We start from the raw sequence: 26,121 nt of genomic DNA, 5'->3' as shown, positions 1-26,121 counted from the left end.
TCAATTATATCTGTTATGGCATCACAGAGGTACCAGCAGCTGTAGCTGTAGCCAGGGCCCGATTAATACCTTTAGAAACCCTTAACATGGAAAAGATCATGGTACTCCCATATACTGCATATGTAATTCAAAATAGAAACAATAGAATGAAGAAATGTCATTATTTGTATGAAACAAAACATCTATTAGTTCACTGCTTTCTTGCCTTGAAGATGCATAATATTTTAACTTACATGAATCAAAGATGCAAAATAATGTTCAATGTTCACTTTATACTACAAAAAATTCTTCTCTTGTATTTTTTAATTGCAAAGTCTTTGTTCATATTCTCAATATTAATCAGATGTAACAAATCTGCTTCAAAAACAACAACACAACCCTCTATGGGGCCCTCTTTACTTGAGGCCCTAAGCATGTGCTTGTTTTGCTCAATGGTGAATCCAGAGCTGGTTGCAGCTATGTTTCATCTCCCAGGGACAAAGGGGAAAAGATCTCCTTGGGTACAAAAAAATCATTCAGGCTTAAGGTGCTATACAGAAGGGGCAAAGCAGCTACAAAAGATACTAGCTGCAGCTCCTGAAGTCTTGGGGAAGAGAGTTTAGTCATTACAATCTCCACACCTATTCCCTTATGGGTGGCATTTCCAGCACTGAACAGTCATCGCTCTCCCCAGAGAGAAACTCTACACTCAACTAATCAAACAGAGGTCCATTCTGCACAGAACAAATAAGGCTTCCTGAAGATGCAAAAAAAGGCTTCTTGGGGAGGAACTCCGCACAGCTTTTCCCAGAATGCCTTATTTCTGCTCAAGCCATTCTATTTTGAGGATGCTTTAAAGTGCAACTTTTCCCCTAAGCTGCCTGCAAGACATCCCCTGCCTGTCTGTGAGGAATGCTCAGGAGGCATCTTACTTTTCCCACCTGACCATTTTGCTCTACGGTCAGTTTCACCCCATGCTTCACCCCGACATTTCACCCCAACATTTTCTGTGCTGCTGAAAATATTCTTTCTGTCTCCATTGCTGAAGGTTGCCTCAGTATGTTTGCACTGCCGGCTCCAATCCTGGGTACTTTTTCAGCCCAGAAAGTACATAGTTGAACTCAGCTCTTCCTATTGATTCTGGCAATATATAGTTTTCCCTTTTTTTTCTTCCTATTTTGGAGGAGCTGTATTTGAAAATACATAGGCACACATTCGAGAATCTTAGCCACTCAGAGGACTCACTTTGAACAGCACTGGGACTGAGGAGGGCAGATTTATTTTCTGGGCAGGCTGTTGGGCTTTCCCACCACTCACTTGGCTCTTGCCACTGGCATGATTCATTTATTTGCCAATTGGACGGTGAGCCACTTCAGGGCCTCCTTCTGACTAGGCTCAGGGCTCCTTCATATGTTACTGCTCAATACAATCTTCAGTACAGTACTTGTAAGTAATTTAGTTCACACATGCTTTGCACTCGATTATCTGGAGGCATGGATGGAGCAGTGAGAGGAGGAATTTCTTGTTACTTTACCACTATCTTGTGGAGATGGATCAGAATGTGTAAAATTTGTATTTAATCAAGAAACATGGAAGTCATACAACCAAGGATTTGAAGAATCAAAATGGTTCTCTCTATAGTATTCTCAAAGCCGAAGCCCTACTTTCGCAGTAGGTCAAAGCGAATGTTACCGTTTTGCCAGTGACTAGCGCAAAAGCAAAGCAAGATAACATCTTTAGTATCTTGTCACTGGTTGTTGGCTAATGACAGCATATAAATGGCGTACTTTAAGCAACCTTGGCTTGCCGGTTAGAAATGGAAACGAATGTGGACAATTAAATGGAGAACAAGCGCTTGTTTATATAAAACGAAATGGCATACCATACCGAGAGATTCACATACGTGGCTGAATATCACCATAATTCTATTGTGTTAGAATCAGTGTATGTATATAATCTTTTAAATGTTTCAACATTTCAACCAAATTGTTAGAATCCTTTCATTCTCGTAGAACGGAAGTTTCGATGATCCTCACAAATCCTACCGCCTGGGACATCTTTCTCTCTGGGAGAAACTTAGCAGAACAGGTTTTTCTTGGAGACAGCAAGCTAGTTTTATGGCTGCCCCTTTTGCATATGGGCAGACAGAGAGGGCATGCGCTAGCAGTGTTTGAATTACAGAAGGAATGTGAATATACTTAGAATAAGAGGCTGTCTTCATGTGACCAGGAGACAGATTCTATCCAATGAGATTTTTAAAGGTACATGCTTGTAATACGTGAAACTTAAGGGGATGGATTGTGTGACGTCTGTATTCTGTAACTATAAAAAAATAAGGTTCTTCCTCTACTGGGTGTGCCTCTTTCGAGAGCCACCCGGGAGGGGTAACCTTCTGTAACGTTCTAAATTTTGTGTCTATAAAATTGGTCCTTTTGTATCAAGGGGGTGCCTCTTACCCTTAAGGGGACACCCTGGTCAGATACTTATGCTGTCCAGTAAACTTATCTTCTGTTTCAAAATTGCTTCTTGGGTGTTTGCTAATTCTAAGTTTTTCTTAAACTAATTCAGCTGTGTAGGACCAGAGACGCGGTCCTGGCCCCACAATCTTAATGAGTTGAGCACGCTGCTCAGCAACCTTGGAATGAAAACCTGAAATTCAGGTTGCAGATACAATGAACTATCTAAATCGTTAAAAGTTATACAGTCACGCTTTCCTCGTAAGGTGTTTGGTCTATGCTTCCTCACAGGTCAGAGGACATTGAGGAGCTCACATGACAGAATGGATCAACTGTAATTCATTCACTTTCTGCTCCCCAATTCAAATTATCAATAGTGAAAGTGTGTGTGTAGAGAGAAGAGAAACAAAAAAGTCCCAGTGCAAAAAGGCACAAAGGTACAGTCTACTGCAATCAACAAACATATTGTTGCATGCAACCCATGGCAGAAAAAAACAGGGCATATGCCATTTTCCATCCTCAGATAAGTTTTTCCTGATTTTCTTAAATTAAGCTTGTAATTTAACATCTTTGTGTTTATCCTTTCAAGTAGCATTCTTTATTGTGCAATGGCATACATTTTTCTGTACGTGCCACAGCAAATCTTCCCCCCTCCAATAATAATAGTTGTGCTGTGAAAGGATGGAAAATTGGAAAAAGGATCAAAACGATTTAAAATATAATATCTGTGTGTCTTTCATTTTGAGAAAATTGTATCAGTGTTTATGAAATCAAAAACATGCTTCTCTGTGCTTTAGAGTTTATATAAAACAAACTGTAGGATTAACAAGGCAAAGCCACTCATTTGCCTCCTGCTTTGGTTTTGGTTGTGGGCTCAAGAGACAGCCTTTCAAACACAGTCACCGCCTACTAGCCGCAGAAAGCTTTCCAAGCAATACAGAAGTAACAAAAAGCCACTTCCTGAGCAATTTTCCTCAATCAAAAAGAACAACTGGACTCCCCTAACCCCCGTCATGGCCAATTGTGCTTTCTATCTCATCTTGCATTCAACGCATGAAAGAACGCAAGAATGGAAAGAAAGCTCGGTTTTTACAGGTTCCTTGCAGAATTAAGCTTCTCTTGCTGTACTATCAGAGGCCAGAGTTCCCTCCCAGCAGGACATTCCACTCTTTGATCTCATTCTTTTGCTCCAAGCCACACCCGACACGGAGCACGCAAATAACAGCCACAAAACTGCAAGGAGGAGCCATGTCTAAATTTAGTTGTGCTTGCCCCAGAAGCCATCTGTTTGATGTCTATGCCACATAGATGCCTGTGGTCCTCAGGTTACAAGTAGGGCTGTATGCAATTTACTTTGTCATTTGCATGAATAGAGGGGATGCCAAACCACACCTTACAGGGGCCGACTGTACTTCTCGTGATTTCGTCTATTTCTGGAATTATTAGTGCCCAAAGCTAAATTTAAGCTTGCTTTAGGCACTAAAAAATAGAAAAAGCTGTGACTTGTGTTCATACAGATAACAAAGTCAGTGTGGCAGATAAAATGCTGAGATTTGACTAAATAAATCCAGGTTCAAATCTCCACTTAATTATGAATTTCAGTAATGGTGCAGTCTGGGAGGGTTTCACAACCTTTGAGGTCAGTTACAGTAAATGGTCTTAGAAGACTGTGGCCCCTTCTGCACTTTCAATCCACTTTCACAATTGTTTGCAAGTGGATTTTGCTATTCTGCACAGCTGCAAAGTGCATTGAAAGTGGATTGAAAATGCATTATTTTGCATGTGCGGAAGAGGCCTGTGTTTAGGATTCACTGGCGTAATGCCCATTGGGCAAGGTGGGCAGCTGCCCAGGGCATCACCTTGTGGGGGGCATCAAAATGCTGGGTTCGTTTTGGGGTATTTTAGTGGTTTTCCATTTTTGGCCTGCAGGGTGCGCAGTTTTTAGGCTAGCGCAGGGGTAGGGAACCTGCGGCTCTCCAGATGTTCAGGAACTACAATTCCCATCAGCCCCTGTCAGCATGGCCAATTGGCCATGCTGGCTGGGGCTGATGGGAATTGTAGTTCCTGAACATCTGGAGAGCCGCAGGTTCCCTACCCCTGGGCTAGCGGCACCAAATTTTCAGCGTATCATCAAGAGACTGTCCTTATGCGACCCCCCAAGTTTGGTGAGGTTTGGTTCAGGGAGTCCAAAGTAATGGACTCCCAAAGGGGGTGCCCCTATACCCCACTGTTTCCAATGGGAGCTAACAGGAGATTGGGGCTACAGTTTTGAGGGTCCATAACTTTGGCCCCCCTGAACCAAACTGCACCAAACTTGGTGGGAATCATTAGGGCAGTCTCCTGATGAGACCCTGAAAGTTTTGAGACTGTGCCTTCAAAAATGTGCCCCCCCCAGCCTGCAACCCCCATTGACAGCAATGCAGAAAACTCAATGCAGAACAAAGATTCTTGGGCAAATTTCGGGAAGTCCTGAACATAAGAGTATTTTTGTTTTTCATGATAACAATATAAAATCAGTTAAACTTTAACACAATTGTATTGAGTATGATATGTTCTTGTATTCTTGGTTACTGAGGCTGTTGATTATGAAGTGTGTTTATAGCTCTGCAAGTGTTATTTTTATTTCAGTCCACACCAGATTAATATTTCTAAGTTATAAGAGGATTTACAACATCTCAGTAATCATTTTCAAAAAGGAAGAAACTGAATGTTTTGGAAAAATATAGAAGGGAAAATTTAGGATATTAAAATTTTGGTAATAAGAGGAAAAATTATGGTAAACAAATATAAGTATTGAGGGAAATCTGAATAAATGTGCAATTAATTGTTACTGTTTTGAATTTTGCTGTTATTACCTTCCTTAGTGAGTCATTTAAATTACTAATCTGAACAATGCTTTTTATAGGGTAGGTTAGGAGACACTGGGGATGAATTCATGGAACCCAAGGGGTCAGTGGCCTAAAAACATTTGGGAAGCATTACCTCCATTTTATCTTCACAACAGAACTGTGAAATAGAATAGGGTATGACTTGCCTGGTAAGTTTTTCCTTGGTGAACAGAGATATGAACTCAAGCCTCCATAGGCCTTGACCAACACCATAACCCAAGGCTCCCCTAATGCAGCATTTGTGGTGCTCACAGATATCTTTCCTCATGCTTGCCAAGTATTTTTAGAAAGCGGGAGGGGTTTCTACATAAGAATGAGCCAGCTGGATCAGACCAGAGTCCATCTAGTCCAGCTCTCTGCTACTCGCAGTGGCCCACCAGGTGTCTTTGGGAGCTCACATGCAGGATGTGAAAGCAATGGCCTTCTGCTGCTGCTGTTCCCGAGCACCTGGTCTGCTAAGGCATTTGCAACCTCAGATCAAGAAGGATCCAGATTGGTAGCCAGAGATCGACTTCTCCTCCATAAATCTGTCCAAGCCCCTTTTAAAGCTATCCAGGTTAGTGGCCATCACCACCTCCTGTGGCAGCATATTCCAAACACCAATCACACGTTGCGTGAAGAAGTATTTCCTTTTATTAGTCCTAATTCTTCCCCCCAGCATTTTCAATGAATGCCCCCTGGTTCTAGTATTGTGAGTAGTTTTGGTCCAGCAGGGCTTCTGAAGTCCATCTGATGAACTGTGCAACTTTTAAAAGGTTGCTGTGGCAGCAACTGCCACCACAGCACAAAGTTGGTCACTATATAACTGAAGATAAGCTATGTGTATGCATGGTAGCATCTTCATTTTAAAATGCAACCTGTTAAAAAGGGTTTCTGCCTGAAATGTTTGAGAATTTGTGGCTGGCTCCACCTCTTGTGACAGCCATTCTGTAGTTGCACCCACCATCCAGTGTGAGCAATCTGAAAGTGCCCACAGGCTCGAAAAGATTTCAGACCCTGCTGTAACCACAACACAACAGGTGGCTACTTGCGGGATAAAATGACGGGAAAGAGTTATCCTGAGCAACTTGGAGGAAAGACAGGATAGAAACAAGGCACAGCAGCATGGGAAACAGAGGCCCATTTGCTTGGGATTCACTGGTAATTCAAATGACTCAGTTAATTCTATCACTGCATAATCCTAACCCACACACAGTGACATGAGATTTTGGAAATGCAAGCCTGGATATCCCAAATCTGTTCCACTAGCAGGAGCACTTTCCTCTGATGCAAGAGACTCTTTGAATAGCTTGTGTTGAGATAAGCTCCTTTCTCTGTAACAAAACACTGGTACTAGCAGAACATCTCTGTGGGATTCCACCCACTCATTTTTAACTTTCATATATTATTTCCTATTCCAAAGCCTTGACCAACTGGAAGAACAAAAATCAAAATCACCACAATTTTTCCTTCTTGTATGCACAGGGATGAGAGAAGTACTTTTGCACAAACTGGGATTCTCAAGATTGTAGCCCAGTATCCAGATATAGGCCTATTCTAAACAATTTCAGATCAATTAAATGAAGGAATCAAAGCTTACTTTCTTCATCTGGAGAACAGCAGAAGCAGCAACGTGCTACCTATGAAACACAGTAGAAAGAGAAACATTCATTCCTCGCTGACAGAAGCAATCCAATCCAAACCTACACAAAACTTCAAATCTTGATCAAAAACATAATTTTGTGTAGCATATAACTAGGAGCCTTTTTTGTTATCTGGCAAATGCATTCTCTTCAGGAGATTAAGCTACACTTCAGAAGTCACTGATGGAAAACAAACTTATACAGAAAAACATTTTACATATTATACTGGTGATAAACCCACTGCTTTATCAAAGTGCTACTATATATGAAGCAAGTTAGAGCAGTCAAATATTCTGGATCCCTTTTAAGATTAAGGCAAGAAGTTTCTATGGCAGAATGGAGATAAGAACCTGGGTCTCCCAGATCCTTGTCTGAAACTAACAACTATACTACAGTGGCTTTTGTGAGGTGGCTGCTGTTGAACAGTAGCAAGTAGCCGGGTGAGTCATGCAAATCTGGTGGTTGTTGCTGGGCATGGCCCCTGTGACTCTTTCCTCAAAGGCCAAACAGCTCTGGAAAGGGTCCTGCCACCTCCCTCTGCCTTTTCCTGACAGGGCTAGCACAACTATTGTGGTTGCCCAGCAACGTCCACTGAGATGATCCATTTCTTAAAGCTGCCAGTACTCCTTTTATCATGGGGGGGGGGGGGGGGGTTTCGTCCCCGATGTTTTGTTGTTGTTTTTTGGAGGGGATTAGATTTTAGATTTTTTATGCAAACCCTGAGTTCCCATTATGGAGAACACTGTGATGATATAAATTAAGTAAATAAATAAATACAGCTGAAGATGCAGGCAGGTAAAAGTTAAGTTGGTAGGTGGATGCGTATGAGGGACAGAAGGAAGCAGGGAAAACTGAGGATCTGGTTGTTGCTAGGATGACAGCAAGAGGAAATAGTGTGGGAAGGGGATGTAGGAGAAAGTGAAGTTTGCCCCAGTGCAAAGGGACCAAGCCCATCTGGCACTGAGCAATTGACAAAGTTTGCCTGGGGAGAAGCTGCCAGGGGCAGGGAAGGAGGGAAAACTGAAGATGGAATGATAAAGGTAAGTTCGGCTGGTGTAGGAAAAAGAGGAGACAGGAAAAGGGGAAAGGCTATGAGGGCTTTCAGAAAAGGAAAGAGAAAATAGTGGGGGAGGGGGGAGAGAAGAGATGCCCCCTACAAATCCTTGTGGTGTCCCACTTGTGTTTCTCTAATTTTAAGAAAACCAGCAGTTAAGAAGATTTATCTGTCAGATGTACAAGCTTGCACATTTTTGTGAAATGCAATTAGCAATGCTGGCATGTATGCAAACAGTTCTCTTAATGTGGGTAACAATCTTTAGTTTTTATGCAAAAAGGGCTCCCTATTCAACAGATGCATCTAGAGAATTATGTTTACATTTCTAATCAGAAGACAAAAGGTCCTCTGTCAGGGAGAAGAATCAGAAACACAGCAAGTTGCCGGCTGCTAGCCTTTTCTTTGTTTCCAAGCAATGGTTCTTGTAGTGCTCTTAAAAAGCAAATGATGTAAAACTAATTCTATTATGGTGCACTTCAGTACAGCCGTTCCCAGCTCTCCCATGCAATGAGGTCTTTCTTTCCTGACAGAATCCATCTGTGTCGTCTCTCAGGCAGTAAAAGAAGGATCAAAACATTCAAGAGTGTTTCCCAGTTGTGAGCCAAATCACATATCCAGCATTGCTAGCTGCTGTTAATTCAAATGAGGAAACATCTGAGATATGACGACAGTTTACTTCTAATAATAAATTTACTTCTAATACTAATTTGGTTCAACATAAATAAGCTTGTACATTCACATGCTCCAGAGTTCCTCCTGCAGTTCCTGTTTAGCAAACCATCATTTGTTGCTACATCTCATTCTTGTCCTCCAAAGCAGAATTAGAAATATACTTCAAATCATGGCTTCTAACTCTGTTTTGAGGGCAAGAGTAAACTGTGGCTTACTTGTTCATATACAAAACAACTATAATTTCCTACAAAATAAGAAATACAGGAGAAAATTAAAAATGCTTGTTGGGGGAGGGGGGGAAGTATATGCTAGCCTGAAACCGATATGATACAAAATCTTACTAGAAGTTGTCATTATATTGCCAAAACTGTACCACTTCCATGCATTTGCAAGTTATTCTGTACATTTAGTACATACAGTTTCTCCACAAGTGATTCTAGAACACAAAATGCAGGTTTTGGGTAACAGTACTACCTTATTATAAAATTCATTTCCCTTCCATCTACTACCTGCACCACTTTATCACATAGTCCCCCTCAACTCCATGCAGCATTCAAACACCAAAACCACTCACTTCCCTCATTACTTTGAACATGTGATGCTGCTCCATACATCTCCAGCTTGGCTTCCACTTATGCTGTCTGCTGTCTTGATCGTCTAATTCTACCCTGCTGTGCTTATTTCTCCACTTTTTTCTTGCAACACATTTCAACTGTGATCTTTGCTCCTCCACCTCCACCGCTCTGAGCCACATCTTTAAATGTCTCCTGTTCTCTTTAATGATTCCACCCTTTCTACCTGCTGCCCTTCATACCTGGAACAGTTCCACCACCATCTGGGTGAGTTCATCTCACTATCTCAGTCATAAATACACCTTTTTTTGGCACAATCCCTTGGACTCTCTTCCCTTTCTTGTAAAACAAAGCCCAGACTCGTGTAATTGGCACCAGTGCAAAACTTTCCTCTACCTCCATCTTTTCCTCTGCTGTGGTTCCTATTGCCTCTTTGTGGCAGGGACCTGTGTTCATGTGCTCTATAAAGAACCAAGAACACTACCTCAGAGTGTGGTGGAGTCTCCTTCTTTGGAGGTTTTTGATGGCTCAATGGCCATCTGTCAGAAGTGCTTTGATCGTGTGTTCCTGCATTGCAGGGGGTTGGACTTGATGGCCCTTGGGGTCTCTTCCAACTGTGTGATTCTATGATTCTAACACTAATGATCCTTTATGAACAAGCAACAGTTGGCTATAAAAAGGTTCATACATAGCATTTTCTAAAAGACCACCACAGAGGATAAAGACTCCTGAAAGCTAACATTCCCAAAGAATTACTGAAACCAAACAAGAAAGTGCTATGCTTTAACATTTGGTGTCTTAAACAGATTTTTGCAGAAAATGCAAAAGGAGTGGAAAGTTTTCCAGTAGAGAACTTCCTCAAGGAGGTTAATCTTGGCTGAAAAAGGCAGACCCCAATAACAGAGGAAAACATTAGCTCACTTCAGTTTCCGGCAGTGCATATATTCCTCTCAGTGCTTCAGAACTTGCACGTGTTGTCGAGGTCAAACTAGAAACAAACAGGAAAAGAGAAAGGAATCAAAGCAATTGAACTCTTTTTGATGCTGCTAAGAGACATCTTTTATAACTGTCATTTTCAGATGCCACCAGTCTGATTACATTCAGTGGAATAAAAGAAGGCTTACATTCCATTCTGAAGAATGCCTGTTTGTGCAGAAGTACATGGCAGAGTCACACTTCCCACACACACAGAACACCAGTTGTACTTAAGTCCTATATAAAATGTTTCCAGCTGAAGGTGGCAGATATTTTCTCCAACAAATACATCTGCAAAAGTAATACTCTACCAGCAACTCAACAGAACTGCTTCGAGCACTTGCAAAAAGGCTCCAGGCAAAAGCTCCCTGAATGATGAAGCTCCATACAGGAAGCGATCTCTCACTCAGCACATGTGCTGCGGCTGAAGATGTTGTTTCATCTATTCAGCTGCTTCCCTGGGGAAGCTTTGGGTGGAGAAATATACACATTAACGAAACGGCCTAAATATCACCAGCTTTCCTGTAAAGATGTGCCCATTAGAAAAAGTTTTCAGTTAGGAAGTTTCACAGCAATTTAGAACTAGCTTTCTTCCTTTCGGAGGAAGATAACGAAAACTCTTTCTTGCAGCAAGGCAGCTAAAACACCCTCATAAAGTTGTGTTACAGCAGGGGTGTGCAACCTGCGGCTCTCCAGATGTTCATGGACTACATGCCATGCTGGCAGGGGCTGATGGGAATTGTAGTCCATGAACATCTGGAGAGCCGCAGGTTGCAGACCTGTGTGTTAGAGAAACAGGCTGTGTTAACACTTTGACTGAAGTTATTTCCATTAGGATATCAATAGCAACATCTCCTCTAATCTTACTGGAATAAAATTGTCCTAATGTTATACACCTTTAGTGCAATTAATCCCTTGGATGGCCCTTAACTTGTTTGGACAGATGGAGATTTCCCTCTAACTTCTTGCTATTCATGTAGCAGCTTCATAATTAAGCCATTTGCAAATTACTTTTTAAAAAATGTTACAAATGCTGTTTTAAACTATTTATCAAAATTCATGTTTGGAAAAAGTAGTACAGTACAGTCAACCTTTATTAGGCATAAAATATAATCTCTACAAGCAATAAAATCCTGTACATATATACAAAAATAAAATCCAACATCCAAGTCATAATAAAACATTGTGTATACAGATCATCAGATATATCACACAATATTTAGAATCAGACAATTGAGATCTGCTTACATTTTGATAACGGCTCACGTTTGTCACTATATTAAATCATACATGGACCCATGTATTTGGAAACTTGTGTGAATACATGAGGAGCCGCGTGGTGTAGTGGTTAAGTGCTTGAACTGCCACTCACACGGTCAGGAGTTTGAGCCCCCTGTGGGTCAGATATCCTGGCAGCTGGCTCATGGTCAACTCAGCCATCCATCCATTTCTTGGTCGGTAAATGAGTACCTAACTCATAGCTAGGGGGTAAAGAATAGCAGGGGAAAGCAATGGCAAACTACCCCACAAAAAAGGGCTTGCTTATGAAATCACTGCTTGCAGTGGTACCCCAGGGTCAGACATGACTGAAGGGGAAACTTTACCTTTTTACCTTTATGAATACATGAGCTCAGGTTTTTGATATCATATTTCGTTTATTACTTCTGCTATAAAGGTTGAGCCATCTTACCATGAGAATAGATTTTAAAAAGACTCTCTTCTTCAGCAGCAAGTTAAGGTATTTTTGCTTTGTAATTACATCCAATGATTTGAACACCACACTACAACTGTACCAGAGAACTTGGATTTATGACATACATACCAAGAATATAAAATACAGCAGAAAAGGAGGGCGGTTCCCAAGCCGGTCACTAAATTTTCATCAGTTTGCAGCCCATGGTTAAATTCAGGCACACAGATTGTGATGTTCTCTTGATTCTCATCTAGGACTAAAAAAAAACCCAATTCAAAATGAGCATCGCTCTTTCAGGAAACTGTGATTATGAGACTGAATTCTGCACAGATTTCAACAGGCTTAAAGGAGGTGGCCTGATTTTAATGGATCATGGAAGCTCCCTCTCCTGGAAGCCCAAAATACTATCTGGAATGCTGCTCCTGGGGATTTGGAAGTCTCCCACTGGAGGGGAGACATCAGCAAAAATCAACCCTTTTGCACTCTACAATTTTAGCTTTAAATAAAAACAACAAACATATTTAATATTAAAACAGCTTATTTAAGAAAGAGAAAACTCAAAGAAGTAGCAAAGTTCAACATCAGAGAGTGCTGCTGTTTATTGTTGAAGGCTTTCACGGCCAGATCCTCTGAAGATGCCAGCCAAAGATGCAGGCAAAACATCAGGAGAGAATGCTGCTAGAACACGGCCATACAGCCCGGAAACCACACAGCACCCCAGTGCTGATGTTCTTTATTCTTTCATTGTTTGCTTGCTCATTCACTCACAAGCATGCCCGTGTGCGTACAATCAGGAGCCAATTCAAGGTCTTAGAAACCCTTGATCCATCTTTTCTTCATTATACTTTGCCATGATATTTACTAATGACATTCTTAGCATAAAGACAACAGTATAGGACTGTTCTGATGTGAACTCTGAAGCAACACGGTGATAGGGAAGCAGACAGGAACTACAGATTAGCCGTAAAATCATTGCGATGTTTATGGATATGCGAGCATGCAGATGCTTTATATATCCACTACACTTAGTGGTGTCCTAATATTTGAGAACATCTATAAAGTTTTTCCATATGTTTTTAATAGGCAAAGTCCGTTACCAGAGCACACGTACCCTAAGCCTCAAATATAAACAGTCGGATGAAACTAGGGAGAGGTAGAGAAGAGTGTTGGCCAAGTCAGAAGTAGTCAAGTTTCCAAGAAATGGCTTTTCAATGGGGGCTGCATCTTGCTCTTCAACAAGAACCCTAAATGCCTTTGGCAGGAAGCAGATGGGTAATCTGGCATTGTGCCAGGCTATCTTAGGCTGTGGTCCAGCAAGTTCTTTTAGGCACAAATAAGAATCATGCATGCCAAGCTGGCCATTGTTTTCTCATAAAATCTCCCCGCATTGCAAATTGTGTTTGAAGGCACCCAAGTTTAAAACAAAACCAGCTTGCAATATTCCTAATGTGTCGATAGTAAGAACAGAAAGGGCGTGAGAAGGTAAAAGCACTATTGGGCACATCGAGTTAGCTGTACGCATTTGTCAAGGAGTCATTGTGGTGAATATGGTTGTTATGGACAAGAGAAGATTCTACCCTCTTTTCTAACCTGTCAGTCAAACCAATCACATAGGCTGAATGGTTCTTGAAGAAAAAAATCTGAGGAGAACGCAACTGTCAGCAATCAGCAGACAAATAGGAGCTGGGTTTTGGAAGGGAATGAGATAGATATTCTGGTCTAGGAAGGAAATCCAGCTAGAGACTACAGTGTACAGTTTCAGACAGGCAAGGTTTGGGTGCTGTTCCTCAATAAAAGATGTACATTGTAAAAGCTTTCTAGTTATTGTCTTTAAATCTGGCATGCTGAAAAACAACAGTATCATAGCTATTAAGCATAATACACCTATCAGCTCTGGTAATTGTGTCAGCTATAAGTGACAGCAGGGAGGCACTGCAGGTCACACTTACAAACTAAATAAACTTATGTTAATCTGTTAAACTTATGTGTTCTCTGGAAAGGAATCCTGTGTGCGTTTAAAAGAAGGCACACTAATAAAAGGAATCCTCTGGACCTTCCACACTTAAAGGGAGCAGTGGACTTGATATAACAATATAACAGGAGGGCATGGGTGGTGAAGTGAGTCACAACTCTCCAACCTGAGGGACTTGTTATTGGCAAAGTAGTATAACAAGAAATATGAAATAAGACTAGGATGGCATGGATCACGGATTGTGATAATTGTATTTACCCTGCAGGTGCTTTGTATAAAAATAACATTGCAAGAGTCACGTTTAACTGGCTCTGTGATCATGTTTAGAAGCTAGTCTAACATAAGCTATCCAGAGGGGGCAGCAGGACAATCTTTATGTTAATGGTGGGCAGACAACAGAGTAGAACAAAGCTTGGCTACCAGTACTTAAAAACACCAACAGCAAACCTCAGGGGAATGCTAAATTCATGAACAATGGACTCCACCCAAACACAGGATTTGAATTCACCAATACTGCTGCTGCTGCAGGGCATGAAAATGTGAATCACTCACTGGGCTGATAAGCCCCACCTGCAATACAATGCTATCAACCACATCTTTGCATAACAAGTTCCACCCAAACACTTACTGATTGGTTCCCCACCCTGGGACATGGACAATATATACCCAAAACATCTCTTCTCTCTGGACACAGTGTGTAACAGACTTCCCTCTGTGATACACCTCTGAAGATGCCAGCCACAGATGCAGGCGAAACGTTAGGAACAAGATCCACCAGACCACGGCCACACAGCCCGGAAAACCCACCAGAACCAGTTGAATCTGGCCGTGAAAGCCTTTGACAATACAACAGAGTAGAAGTTTTTTCCTGCAGCATCAGGACCCAGAAAAATAATGTAGATGCTTTCTTTCTGTCGATGCTTCCAAAGAAGACCTGTGCTTAAGTTGGAGCAATGCTGATTCCAAGATGAGCTTTTGATTTTTATTTACCCACATATCCCCATCTGCATACCTGTCATGCCTGGAATTATTGCAACATGGTTTAGTGGCACTTACTTGTTTCTGGTGGCTTGCTTGAGAGTGCTGAAAAGGTGAGATACATGACGTAGCAGCTGATAACACTTGACTGCAACAAGCCAGAATGTGGATGATCTAGGATTTAAACAAAAAAACTTTGGGAAGTTTCTGTGGTTTGAAAACAACTCACATTTCCCTTTGAAACAAAATGAAGCTCTTTATTAACAGTACAAAGTTTTAGTCAGCTTTACTGCATTGCTTGTTGTAGCCATTACACTGTTTTTATTTCCGTTTTGAACAACTTTATAACCCATCTCAAGTCTCAGCAAAAAAGGTGGACCTAGAAGTCAATAAATGAACTGTAATAATTCCTGTCCCCTTCTTTCCTTTTTTAAATTAAATTGGGAGAGGGGTTGTAAGTTGTTCCACCCTTGCTTAAGTATTAGCGCCATCTGCATTTTATTAGATTATCTATTTTATATGGTATTTTAGGAAACTGTTGTGAGTACGTTACAAGCTGCTCCAAGTTCACTTTGGCAGGGGAGAGTGGGGTATTAAATCAAATAAATAATAATAATAATTTCTATCTTCCCTGAATACTCTAAACGGGATCAGTTTGTCTTCTTCTGATGACCTAAACAGACGGGGAAATAAGCTTTTAAAATGACATCAGCTCGTTTCAACTTCCAGTTTGCTCCATCCCCCCACCCCCGTAATCAATTGCTCACAGGTGCAAAACAAATCTTGAGGAACATGATCTGGCACAAGGAGCTACCCTGAAAGGGTCTCAGAAACCAACAGCAACACAGCTGCCTCGTGAGGATGGATGGTCAGACAGACAGTGGGTGGGGAATTAAGCTATTTTAAGCATGAAGGATGCAGCTACTTGGCTTTAGACTGGGATAGATGGGCAGGTTCTAAACACTCACAACATTTTACTGAGATGACCACACTGGGGATGAGCTTCAGCTGACAGGCACATATTTACAGTCCTCTGTGATGCCGACAAGAAAGTGCACAGTACAGTTCAGCACAAACAATACCAAAGCAAAAAGCTGCTTACGGTTTTGGACGCAGGGTGAGATGGCTACCATGGAAATGAGCAGGCACAGGCCACCATTGACGCCAAGCAGAATCTTATTAAAAGTACAGCCATTCACGCGTGTGTAAAAGACAGCCATGACAATCAGAGCTCCAACCGCTACTGTGTACAATACAAGAGTGACGAGAGCTAGGGAGCCATACCAGAGCTTATTGTGTTTCGTGCCAGATGTCCTGTTTAGAAATAAAAGCCAATTATATATTTAGTTGGAGAAAAAGCAAGCTAGTGAATGACACCAACTATTTGTCTTAAAATGCAATGAAGTTAGTTCATTTACACTGCCTAATTCTGGTGTTATTCAATACTCAGGGAATTTATATAAACACAACATTGACAAAATTAGCAATAGTCACTGCAAACTTCCTAGAAGTTTGTATTAAAAGATAACAAAATCAAACATACAAATCACAAAGCATCCTATATAAAAAAGAACAATTTTACAGGCCCTCCAGAAGTTTCTTTCTAACCTCCTTCTAGCAACCTGTTCAACAGAACTGATTATCACCACCAAAAAGACACCTGCTTTCCCAACAACATAGGTACCGGGTGGTTTGAAGGTAACATTAACATGACTTGTCAAGAAGATTTGCCCTGTAACCAAGAATTCATAGATATTTCCAAAAAACAAAAACAAAAAAACACCATTCCACAACATCATTACTTTAATAGGCATTTATGGCACTTCAAGAGGCAATGGACAAGACCAATACATTGATATGGCTTAAAAGATTTTCAAGTAGGAAAAAGCCTATGGTTTAGTGGTAGAGCAAATACTTGGCATATAGAAAGTTCCAGATTCAACTGCCAGCATCCATAGGCAAAGCTACAAGGGGACGGGGAGGTGCACCCCCAACCTTTCCCCCTTCCCCTGGGCCCCCCACTTACCTTAGTTTTTAGTTTCAGGTTTAGTTTCAGGCTGAAAAACGGCCTGTTCCATTCAGGCTGAAATGGGCCCTTGTGGGAACTACACTACCAAGGAGACCTTGTGAGCCCCCAGGGCTCCTGAGTAGTGTAGTTCCCACCCAGGCTTTTTTCAGCCTGAACTGAACAGGCCGCTTTTCAGCCTGAAATGAAACCTGAAACTAAGAACTAAGGTAAGTGGAGGGAGCGGGTGGGGGGGCATGGGTAGGGCAAGTGAAGGGTCCATGGGGGAGTCTGGAAAATGAGGAGTCTGCCCTGGGCGCAGTTTGGCTCAGCATCTCCAGCTAAAAAGGCCACATGGCAGAGTGATAAGAAAGACATCTGCCTGAGCCACTGCCAATCTAAGTACTGACCCTGACAGACCAATGGGTCTGAGTAAGCAGAAGGCAGCTTCATTTGGGTTTAAAGAGAGCTGCTTAGGATTGCTCCCACAGTTTTGTCCTATTAAAATGAGTGTAGGTTTGGCAGAATAAAAAAATACCAATAATGTATTGTCGAAGGCTTTCACGGCCGGAATCACTTGGGTGCTGTGTGGTTTCCGGGCTGTATGGCCGTGTTCTAGCAGTGGGGGGGGGTGGGGGGGGGTGGGGTGGGGGCGGGGGGGGGTGGGGGTTGTGGGGGGTGGGGGGGGGGGGGGGTGGGGGGAGCGGGAGGTGGGGGGGGGGGGGGGTTGGGGGGGGGGGGGGTGGGGGGGGGGGGGGGGGGGGGGGGGGGGGGGTGGGGGGGGGGGGGGGTGGTGGGGGGGGGGGGTGGGGGGGGGGGGGGGTGGGGGGGGGGGGGGGTGGGGGGGGGGGGGGGTGGGGGGGGGGGGGGGTGGGGGGGGGGGGGGGTGGGGGGGGGGGGGGGTGGGGGGGGGGGGGGGTGGGGGGGGGGGGGGGTGGGGGGGGGGGGGGGTGGGGGGGGGGGGGGGTGGGGGGGGGGGGGGGTGGGGGGGGGGGGGGGTGGGGGGGGGGGGGGGTGGGGGAAAAAAATTAGGCAATCTGTAGGAGTTGAGAACTGGTACAAACTTTAGTAACTCCTGCAACAGGAGGATATATTGAGATCGGCGGCAACCTTCAAACTATATGATAGAATCTCATTAGAATTGCATTTACTTCTCTTACAAGGGGTGTGCAAATCTGAAAGACTGATAAAGGCACTGCTGCCCCAGGCATATTTAACCACTATAGGTTGAGAAGTAGCAGCCCATAAGCAGCCTGAAACAATGATACACATAAACCAGGTATCAAAGGAACCTGCACGGATAAAGAAGGAGGAAGATTTCTGGAAGAGACAGATTGAATGTCTAGTGCAAAAAAATAATAATTTAAAAACGCAATTGTATTTTTAATTTTTAAAAATGTGAACGAGGCTCAAAGATATGGCTACCACAGGCAGATGAGGATACATGGAAAAACACATACCAGTTTTTGTTCCATTTGTGAGCAAATTCTACAAGCAGGATAAGTTGAATAAGGATGAACAGGAACCCTCCCCCAGCACCGACATAGCGCCAAGCTATTGGAGACATAAGGAATTCCAGTGTTAGATCTGACTCTCATGAACAAACTGTTTTCTTCACAATGGTTGTTCCTTGCTAAGCAATCCAACTGTGGTGACGATTCACATGGAACTGGTCCATGATCCATTCTGGTAGCCAATTCCTCGTGTCGTTGCCCCTAGAAGGCTGTAGAAAGGCTGCAGCATAGTGGTAAAGCATTGGCTTGGCATGCAGAAAAACTGAGTTAACAAGTCATCTCCAGTTAAAAGACTCAGACCTCTAGCTGTCCTGCGAAAGACCTCTGTCTGACAGCCTGGACAGCTGCTGCGAACCAGAGCAGACAATACGGGCATTGATAGTTCAATTGGTCTGACTCAGTATAAGCCCACTTCATATACTTCATGTCTGCAGTCAAGCACTTCATGATCTTGATCATGACAGAACAAGAATTCTAGGGATTTCTCAAACTTAGCATTGAATAAACTAACTCTTAAAAAAGCTGAATATCCAGAACACTGCACTAAAGGCCAAAGAGGATCTAAATAGTGCTTAACATACAGGCATATTGACAGAAAAGAATTTTTTTGTAAAGATAGAAGGCAGTAAACGATTCAATTGGAATACCTAGCCCAAAGCTGTAAACTTACAGTTTTAATAATAACTTGCTAAATTTAGAACTTAAATCTTGGAAAGCGAAGTTTGAAAGCCTGAAAAGGCTTTTCTAAATCAATGCCAAACCTAAAACTGCAGAAGGCCAGAATCTGTGGTTGAAACTGGATAGTTGTCCCCAGATTCATACTTCATCTTCTTTTATGACACTTCAAAAAAACTCATTCACATCATGAAATACAACTCCAGCTCCTGGATGAATAGTCCATGCAAAGTTGTACACTTTTCTGTCAATTATTTAACCAGCATTTAGATGGTTCACTGAAAACTGTGCTTGAAGTATCAGCGACACTACACCTTTGTCTTCCTATTTTAAAAGTGCTCCAGTATGTGCCAAAGAAGTTATAGGCAGAGGCAAAACCAGGGAATGATTACAGGGCTGGCAACAGATAACTCGGCTGAATCATGACTAAACGCTTCAGCCAAGACAGAAAGAGTTCACTGTAGCTGAGATCCATTACAAGGCTTGATAACTTATTCCGTGCCAACACTGTTGGCTCTTTCTTCTCTCTCACCTCTTTGCCTATGAACTAAATGACTAGAGCGTATAAGAAACTGTAAATCAATAGCATGAGCTTTGTTTTGAGATGACAGACAGGCCCAGGAGTCTGAATAAGTACAGTAATTCTGATACATGATCTCCACGACATTAATTAGCTCACATTAATAACAAAGGCATTGCAGAGTTTTTTCTTTGTATAATTTAGGAGGAACATCAAAATTAAACTGCTCTGTGATCATCTGAGTAGAAGACAAAGAGTCCTGTAGGGGGAGGGGTGTGAATCTGCTGGTGGAAGTGTTGCGCGACTGCACCAGCAGATTTGCCCTCACCAGGGCACTTACTCCAGAGAAGGGGCAATTCTGCCAGCATCTGGCCACCGCCCTCAACTGGGACACAGTGCCGGATGTGGTGCCAGTGTTCCAGCAACCCTGCTGGGGGGGGAGAGGCGGGGCAGGGAGAAGCCAACTTTAGTCAGCTCACTCCTGGCCATTTGCGGCATTACACCAGTGGCTGGCAATTTAGGCTTATGCCAGTCTTTTGGGTGGCATAAGTCTATTGAGTCCCATAGAGGCCTCTTGGCAGCAGAGACACTTTTTCACTTTTCAAGCCTGCCCATGCCGCCAGAAAGCCTCTATGGGGGTGGCAGCCAGGCACAGCTGCAGGCAGGCACCCAGCTCTTGGATGGGACTGCAAGCAACCTACTCAATATTAGTATTAATGAAAAGCTGATCATGTTTGCAAGAAGATTAGCTCCTAGGAACTTTTATTGTATTTTATTGTATTTCCTGGATAGTTTGGAGACTACCATCTGCCAGTATTTATAGCAGTATAACAAATTACGCCAATTAGTAGGCACTATGTTCAGATACACGTCCGTACAATAATGAAATGGAAGCTCGACAATAAATCTAATTCCGCACTCAGACATATCATCAAATTGGATCCTAACCCAATTGCTTTCAGCCACAGTCACTGCTGTTTTTTAGAGGCACCAGCTCAACTGCAGTTTGCATTACAGTCCCTTTGGTTTAATTGTTTCATATGAAAAACAGAACAAAGCACTAATCTCTGCAAGCAAATAATTTGTTCAATGAAATAATTATAACAGCTTGACATCCCGAAGAGGTTTTGCACATTCCAGAGTGACTCATTTCTCAAGCACTCACTGGAGTTTTACTTCCCAGAAATATCTTACATGGATAAAAAATACTCTATAATATTTTGCAATACAGAACAAGGTGGGCAGGGAAGGTTTCACAAATCACACAGGAAGCAAGCATACCTATATTAATGCCATCACTTAGGCTTGGGAAGAAGTGTACAGAGGATGTAGTTATGTTTCCAAGTTGCATTGCTTACAGTTTGAATTCTCAGCGGTAATACTGCACCTATTGTTTTTGTCTGCTCCTTCCTGCACTCTGGCATCTCACATACAATCCTTCCCCCATCACGTTCACCTATCTCTGGGAAAGATTCCAGTTCCCTATTCAGGCCATTCTACTTTCCTCTTTGCTCACCTCTTCCAGAAGGAGAGAACTGACAAACAGCACCATATTACAGCTGTTCCTCTCACTTATCAACAGTTAGGCACGTTGTATATAACTAATTTAGATTCTCCAACTAGCTGCTTTAAAATTATACCTGCATATGGAAGATCAAGAAGAAGATGTAAAAAGAACTATAAGTCTGTACCATTAAGAAAGGTATCCTGGTCTGGAATGAAGAAGGCTCCTGAGCACATGGCTGCCAAGACAAGAAGTTTAATCAACCAAAATCTGAGGAGGGAAGAAAAACCACAGAGAAATGCATTTATTTAGCTGTAAAAATCACATGGCCAAACAGAGATTGCTCAAATAATTGATCCAGGTGCAAAATACAGAGATCTCAACTCTCTCTACAACAATGCCTTCCTAAATGCCAAAGAAAAACTCCATAAGCAAATATCTAACACAATCTTAGCTCTATTCTGCTTGTTCACCTTAAGTTTCAGGAACAAAGGGAAACTATAAATGAAATAAGTAAGTAAGTAAGTAAGTAAGTAAGTAAATAAATAAATAAATACAACCCCTACTCCCGAATGAGACCTGCTTGGCATGCAGGAAGGATTAGAACCAACAAGGCCTTGTAACAAGAAGTTTTAGATGCGAAGGAAATAAATTAGGGTTGCCAGGCAGTGCTTGGCAACTGGTAGGAGGATTGGGGGGGGGGGGGGGGGGTAGAAGAAAATGTTTAAAAATACTGCCTCATGTACTTACTGGAAGTTGATACAAGATGTGACAAGGGTAATGCTAGGAATTACCAGAAACTCTAAGGCAAAGTTTTGGGCATTTCTTAGATGTACCAAATTTTGCAGATGAAACCAAATTAGGAAGGGTAGCTAATATCCTGGAGGACAGGAGCAGGATTCAAAATGATCTGAACTGATTAGGCAGCTGGGCCAAAACTAACAAAATGAATTTCAACAGAGATAAATGTAAGATTCTACACTTAGGCAGAAAAACTTAAATGCACTGTAGCGGTGGGAGAAGTGAAGCAAGGGACAACACTCACAAAGTTAGGTTGGAGCTTTGTCAGCTATCCTATGTCGAGCTGAGACTCCTTTCATTATGCCGTTCTCACATTACATCACTTTCCAAGTCTATTAACCCAATTTACAAAGTTCATAGTTCACCACCACTACAAGTAATAAAGTTCAAAGTTCACTAACACCACAGTCTAATCAAGCACTTTACAATGAGGTACTGACACCTTGGTGATTTACAAGTGATAAGTACAATTAGAAGATATATGGTTATTGCTCCTCCTGCTTCTATGGTCTCAACTAAGATTACTTGAAGACAAGTAATGCATATATGGGACAGGAGGTGATCGTTTAACCGTCTGCTACTGTTGCCACATTTATGGTCAGGAGGTGATTACTTAACCACCTACTACTGCGCCACATCAATCTGCCCTGAAGCTTATCACCTACCACTTTAGCCAGAGTCCTAATGAACTCATGAAGCTTATGTCCCCCTTCAATGCACAGATATAAGATGGGTGACACCTGGCTTGACAACAGTAGTATGAAAGGGATCTGGGAGTCTTAGTAGACCACAACTGAACATGAGTCAGCAGTGTGATATGGCAGCCAAGAAAGCCAATGAAATTCTGGGATGCATCAGTAAGAACATAGTGTCTTGATCGAGGGAAGTAATTACACCTCTGTATTCTGCATTGGTTAGACCTCACCTATAGTAATGTGTTCAGTTCTGGGCACTGCAATTAAAAAAAAACTGTTAGCAGCTTGAATCATTAACCCTGAGCAAGTCTGCAATATCCATCTATTGTATTATCTTCTACTTTTGCAATTCCACCTGCTGCACTGTCTTTAGTATACCTTAGCTGTCTGCTTTTTCACATTGTTTTTAAATTCTGCATTATAACATTGTTATTATACTGTCTCGTACTGCAAGGCTAACTTGTTTTTATTATATAACTTGCCTTGAGATTCCGTAAGAAAGACTATAAATAAATAAAGTTTCAAGACAAACTACTATATATTTTTCTGAATCATAATCTAATGAAACAGATGCCAGCACAAAATTAATATATAAAGTAAGAGAAGGAGATGGGTAAATATAGTATGACAAGAAGAAATGGCATTAGTAAGCACTACTATTGCTGTTTGTTTAGTAATATGAATGTATGAGGAATCTCCTCAAGAGATAAGGACATATCAAAAGGCTTTCAGTCTCAAACTGGGTCGCAGAGGAAGAAGTAGGAAGTAAAGAAGGAATAAGAAACTAACATTAAGACTGATAAAAAGTACCTAGCCTTTATTTTTAACTTAGTTTTTATTTTCTGCAAACAATTTTTACGAGACACCCAATCTAGCTCACCCATTGTGGACATATGAACGGCAGCTCTTGCTATTGTTGATTTTGATTGTGAACAAGAAGAAGATGAAGAAGAAGCAGGCCATTCCGAAACATACTCGATATACTGCAGAGTAGCCCACCAGCTTCTCACAACTTTCACCAGCTTGTATATGTTGGCATATCACATCATAAAAGCTAATCTGAAACATACAGATAAGACACATTAAAACATACACATCAGACTCAAAGAATGACATTTTTAATCACTGCTCCCAACAAGTTTAAGCAACTTGCTGAACATTAGAGGCTGTGGCCACAGTTGCTTCCTTGTTATTTCTTTCAAATTCACAACAGGACGTGCAAAAAGATCAAGTTTTAAAATAAAAACCTGAGACATAGGTTTACTGTCTTGAAAGATTTTGGTGCTTTTTGGAAAAAAGGTTGGAACTACGTCAATTCTCTTCTTCTGAAATTAGATCACATTTTTCTTTTGTGTGGTAGTGATTTACAGAGCCATAAGCAACGCTACAGCTTTCTAAGCCTAGTGATTTCAATGGCCACACAAAGGTGTAACTCAGATTACGATGGCACAGTTGGGCTTTCCCAACAGCATGTTTTTTGACAGCAAGCAGATGAGAAAGCTGCACTCCCTTTTTTGGAAGGCAGATTCACGTCCTGTTTTTCTCTGGTTTATTCAAGCGCCAACTGTTAGTAGCCAGTCATAAAAGACAAGTTAGCAAGGCTGGCTTGTCTTAGGAAACTATGGAAATTGATTTGGCGTAGTGGCTAAGACTCATCTATGAATCCAAGAGTCCCTGCTTCAGATCTTATCTCTGCCATTACTCCCTGTGGGTCCTTAAGTAAACCACTGACAATCTCAATCTTGGCAAAAAGGTAGTTGTATATGTTCATATAAGAATTTCTATTGTCTTTAAATTGCATGCATGTATTTATATTATATCACATGTCTCTGAAACCTTTGTGTATGGTTTTGAATGAGAGAATACAAGCAACTCAAAAAGAAGTTCTTTGTCAGACATCTTACTACTGTCAGCGATCTTACTACTTTCATGATGAGCCATGAAGTAATATTTATTCATAATTATTTATGAGGTAATATTTTCTTGAACTATTACATAAGAACATAAGAACAAGCCTGCTGGATCAGACCAGAGTCCATCTAGTCCAGCACTCTGCTACTCGCAGTGGCCCACCAGTGGCCCACATTTTAAAAACAATTATAAAAAACTTTTAAAATGATACAAAAATATATTTTGCCATCCCCAAACTGCTTAAGAAGCTTACTGGCCCTTATAAAATCATTATAAAAATAAAATACCAGAAAGGAGGGAAAATTCCATCCACCTCCTCACTGGTTAAATATTGTTTTAAGGCCATGTTCTAGTTCACAGAAAAAGAACAGCCAGCCACACATTTGGGTCCTGAGCTCACCGCACCAGAGTACATCACCCTGTAGAAAACATGATCTATAAATCAACTATCTGTGTCCTGAACCTATGTCCTTGGGCTGTGCCCCATGAAGACTATCATTCTTGCTCTTAAACTAGAGTAGTCTGTAAACAGATGCACTAGCATATAAACCTACCAATTTTAACAACAAAAGCCTCTCTATATTCTCATACACATAGATAAACTGGGCTTTTATACAGCTAGACTGAGCATCAATAACACACCTTTTCTGCCTATTAAAAGAGCCTACTCTCCAAGACTTAAAAAACAAACATAGTTTGTAGAGATGCAGGGGAAATATATTTTACCTCAACCAGCAGGGGAGGAAAGGAAACTGTAAACTGCACTTGACAAGAATGAAACTTTCCTTCTCAAGCTGTTTCCTTATTTCATTTCCTCACATTTATATCCCACCTACTCCTCCTTTAAGAAGGTCAGGGTGGTATGCATGTTCAATTAAAGGTTGCTGATATTGGCTAGTATTGTAACATCTACAACTGCATTTATGCCCTGAAACTGCCAACCTGCCTCTCATAAGCATAAGCATTTTATTGTCATTGTGCACACACAACGAAATTTACAGCAGCATTCCTCGATGCACACAATTTCAGACTCATACCCCATCCTCACTTTCCCCTTCCTCCACCCATCCCTACACAGCCCCAAACACTTCAACACGAAGCCATGGAGTTCAGCATAGCCACAACTCTAGAGTAGAAGCTGTCTCTAAGCCTCTTTGTCCTAGTTTTTATAGACCTGTATCGTCTGCCAGATGGTAACAGTTCAAAAAGAGAGTGTGCTGGATGAGACAGGTCTCTCAGAATATTTTGGGCTTTCTTTAGGCTTCGGGAATTATAGAGTTCTTCCAAGGAGGGGAGAGGGCAGCAGATAATCCTCTGTGCAGTAGTGATCACCCTTTGGAGCGCCTTCCTATCTGCCACTGTACAACTGGAGAACCATACACAGATGCAGTAGGTTAAGACACTCTCTATAGCACAGCGGTAAAAGGACACCAGGAGTTTTCCATTCAGTTGTTGTTTCCTTAAAAGTCTCAGATAGTACAGTCTTTGCTGGGCCTTCTTAACCACCACGGCAGTCTGTACGCCCCAAGTCAAGTCCTCTTTAATCATAACGCCCAGAAATTTAAAACTAGCCACCCACTTACTTGATCTCCATTTATAGTCAAGGGCTGAATTTCTGAGCTATTCCTTCTATAG

The 26,121-nt window shown here is 41.8% G+C and overlaps 1 protein-coding gene across 1 annotated transcript in view; it reads right to left on the bottom strand.

The window, feature by feature from the left end:
* The window catches only part of SERINC5 (serine incorporator 5), a 63,153-nt gene that overhangs the window by 6,474 nt on the left and 30,558 nt on the right, over window positions 1-26,121 (bottom strand). The window contains exons 3-10 of the mRNA XM_048503781.1: window positions 23,456-23,634; window positions 21,267-21,349; window positions 18,327-18,420; window positions 15,964-16,175; window positions 14,940-15,035; window positions 12,041-12,167; window positions 10,165-10,231; window positions 6,903-6,942 (exon numbers count right to left, since the gene is read on the bottom strand). Coding sequence (XP_048359738.1) covers window positions 6,903-6,942; window positions 10,165-10,231; window positions 12,041-12,167; window positions 14,940-15,035; window positions 15,964-16,175; window positions 18,327-18,420; window positions 21,267-21,349; window positions 23,456-23,634 — 898 coding nt within the window. The remainder of the gene's footprint in view (window positions 1-6,902; window positions 6,943-10,164; window positions 10,232-12,040; window positions 12,168-14,939; window positions 15,036-15,963; window positions 16,176-18,326; window positions 18,421-21,266; window positions 21,350-23,455; window positions 23,635-26,121) is intronic.

The sequence above is a fragment of the Sphaerodactylus townsendi genome, linkage group LG07 (genome assembly GCF_021028975.2).
Source record: "Sphaerodactylus townsendi isolate TG3544 linkage group LG07, MPM_Stown_v2.3, whole genome shotgun sequence".
Taxonomy (NCBI): Eukaryota; Metazoa; Chordata; class Lepidosauria; order Squamata; family Sphaerodactylidae; genus Sphaerodactylus; species Sphaerodactylus townsendi.
This window is presented reverse-complemented; position numbering and strand designations above follow the sequence as displayed.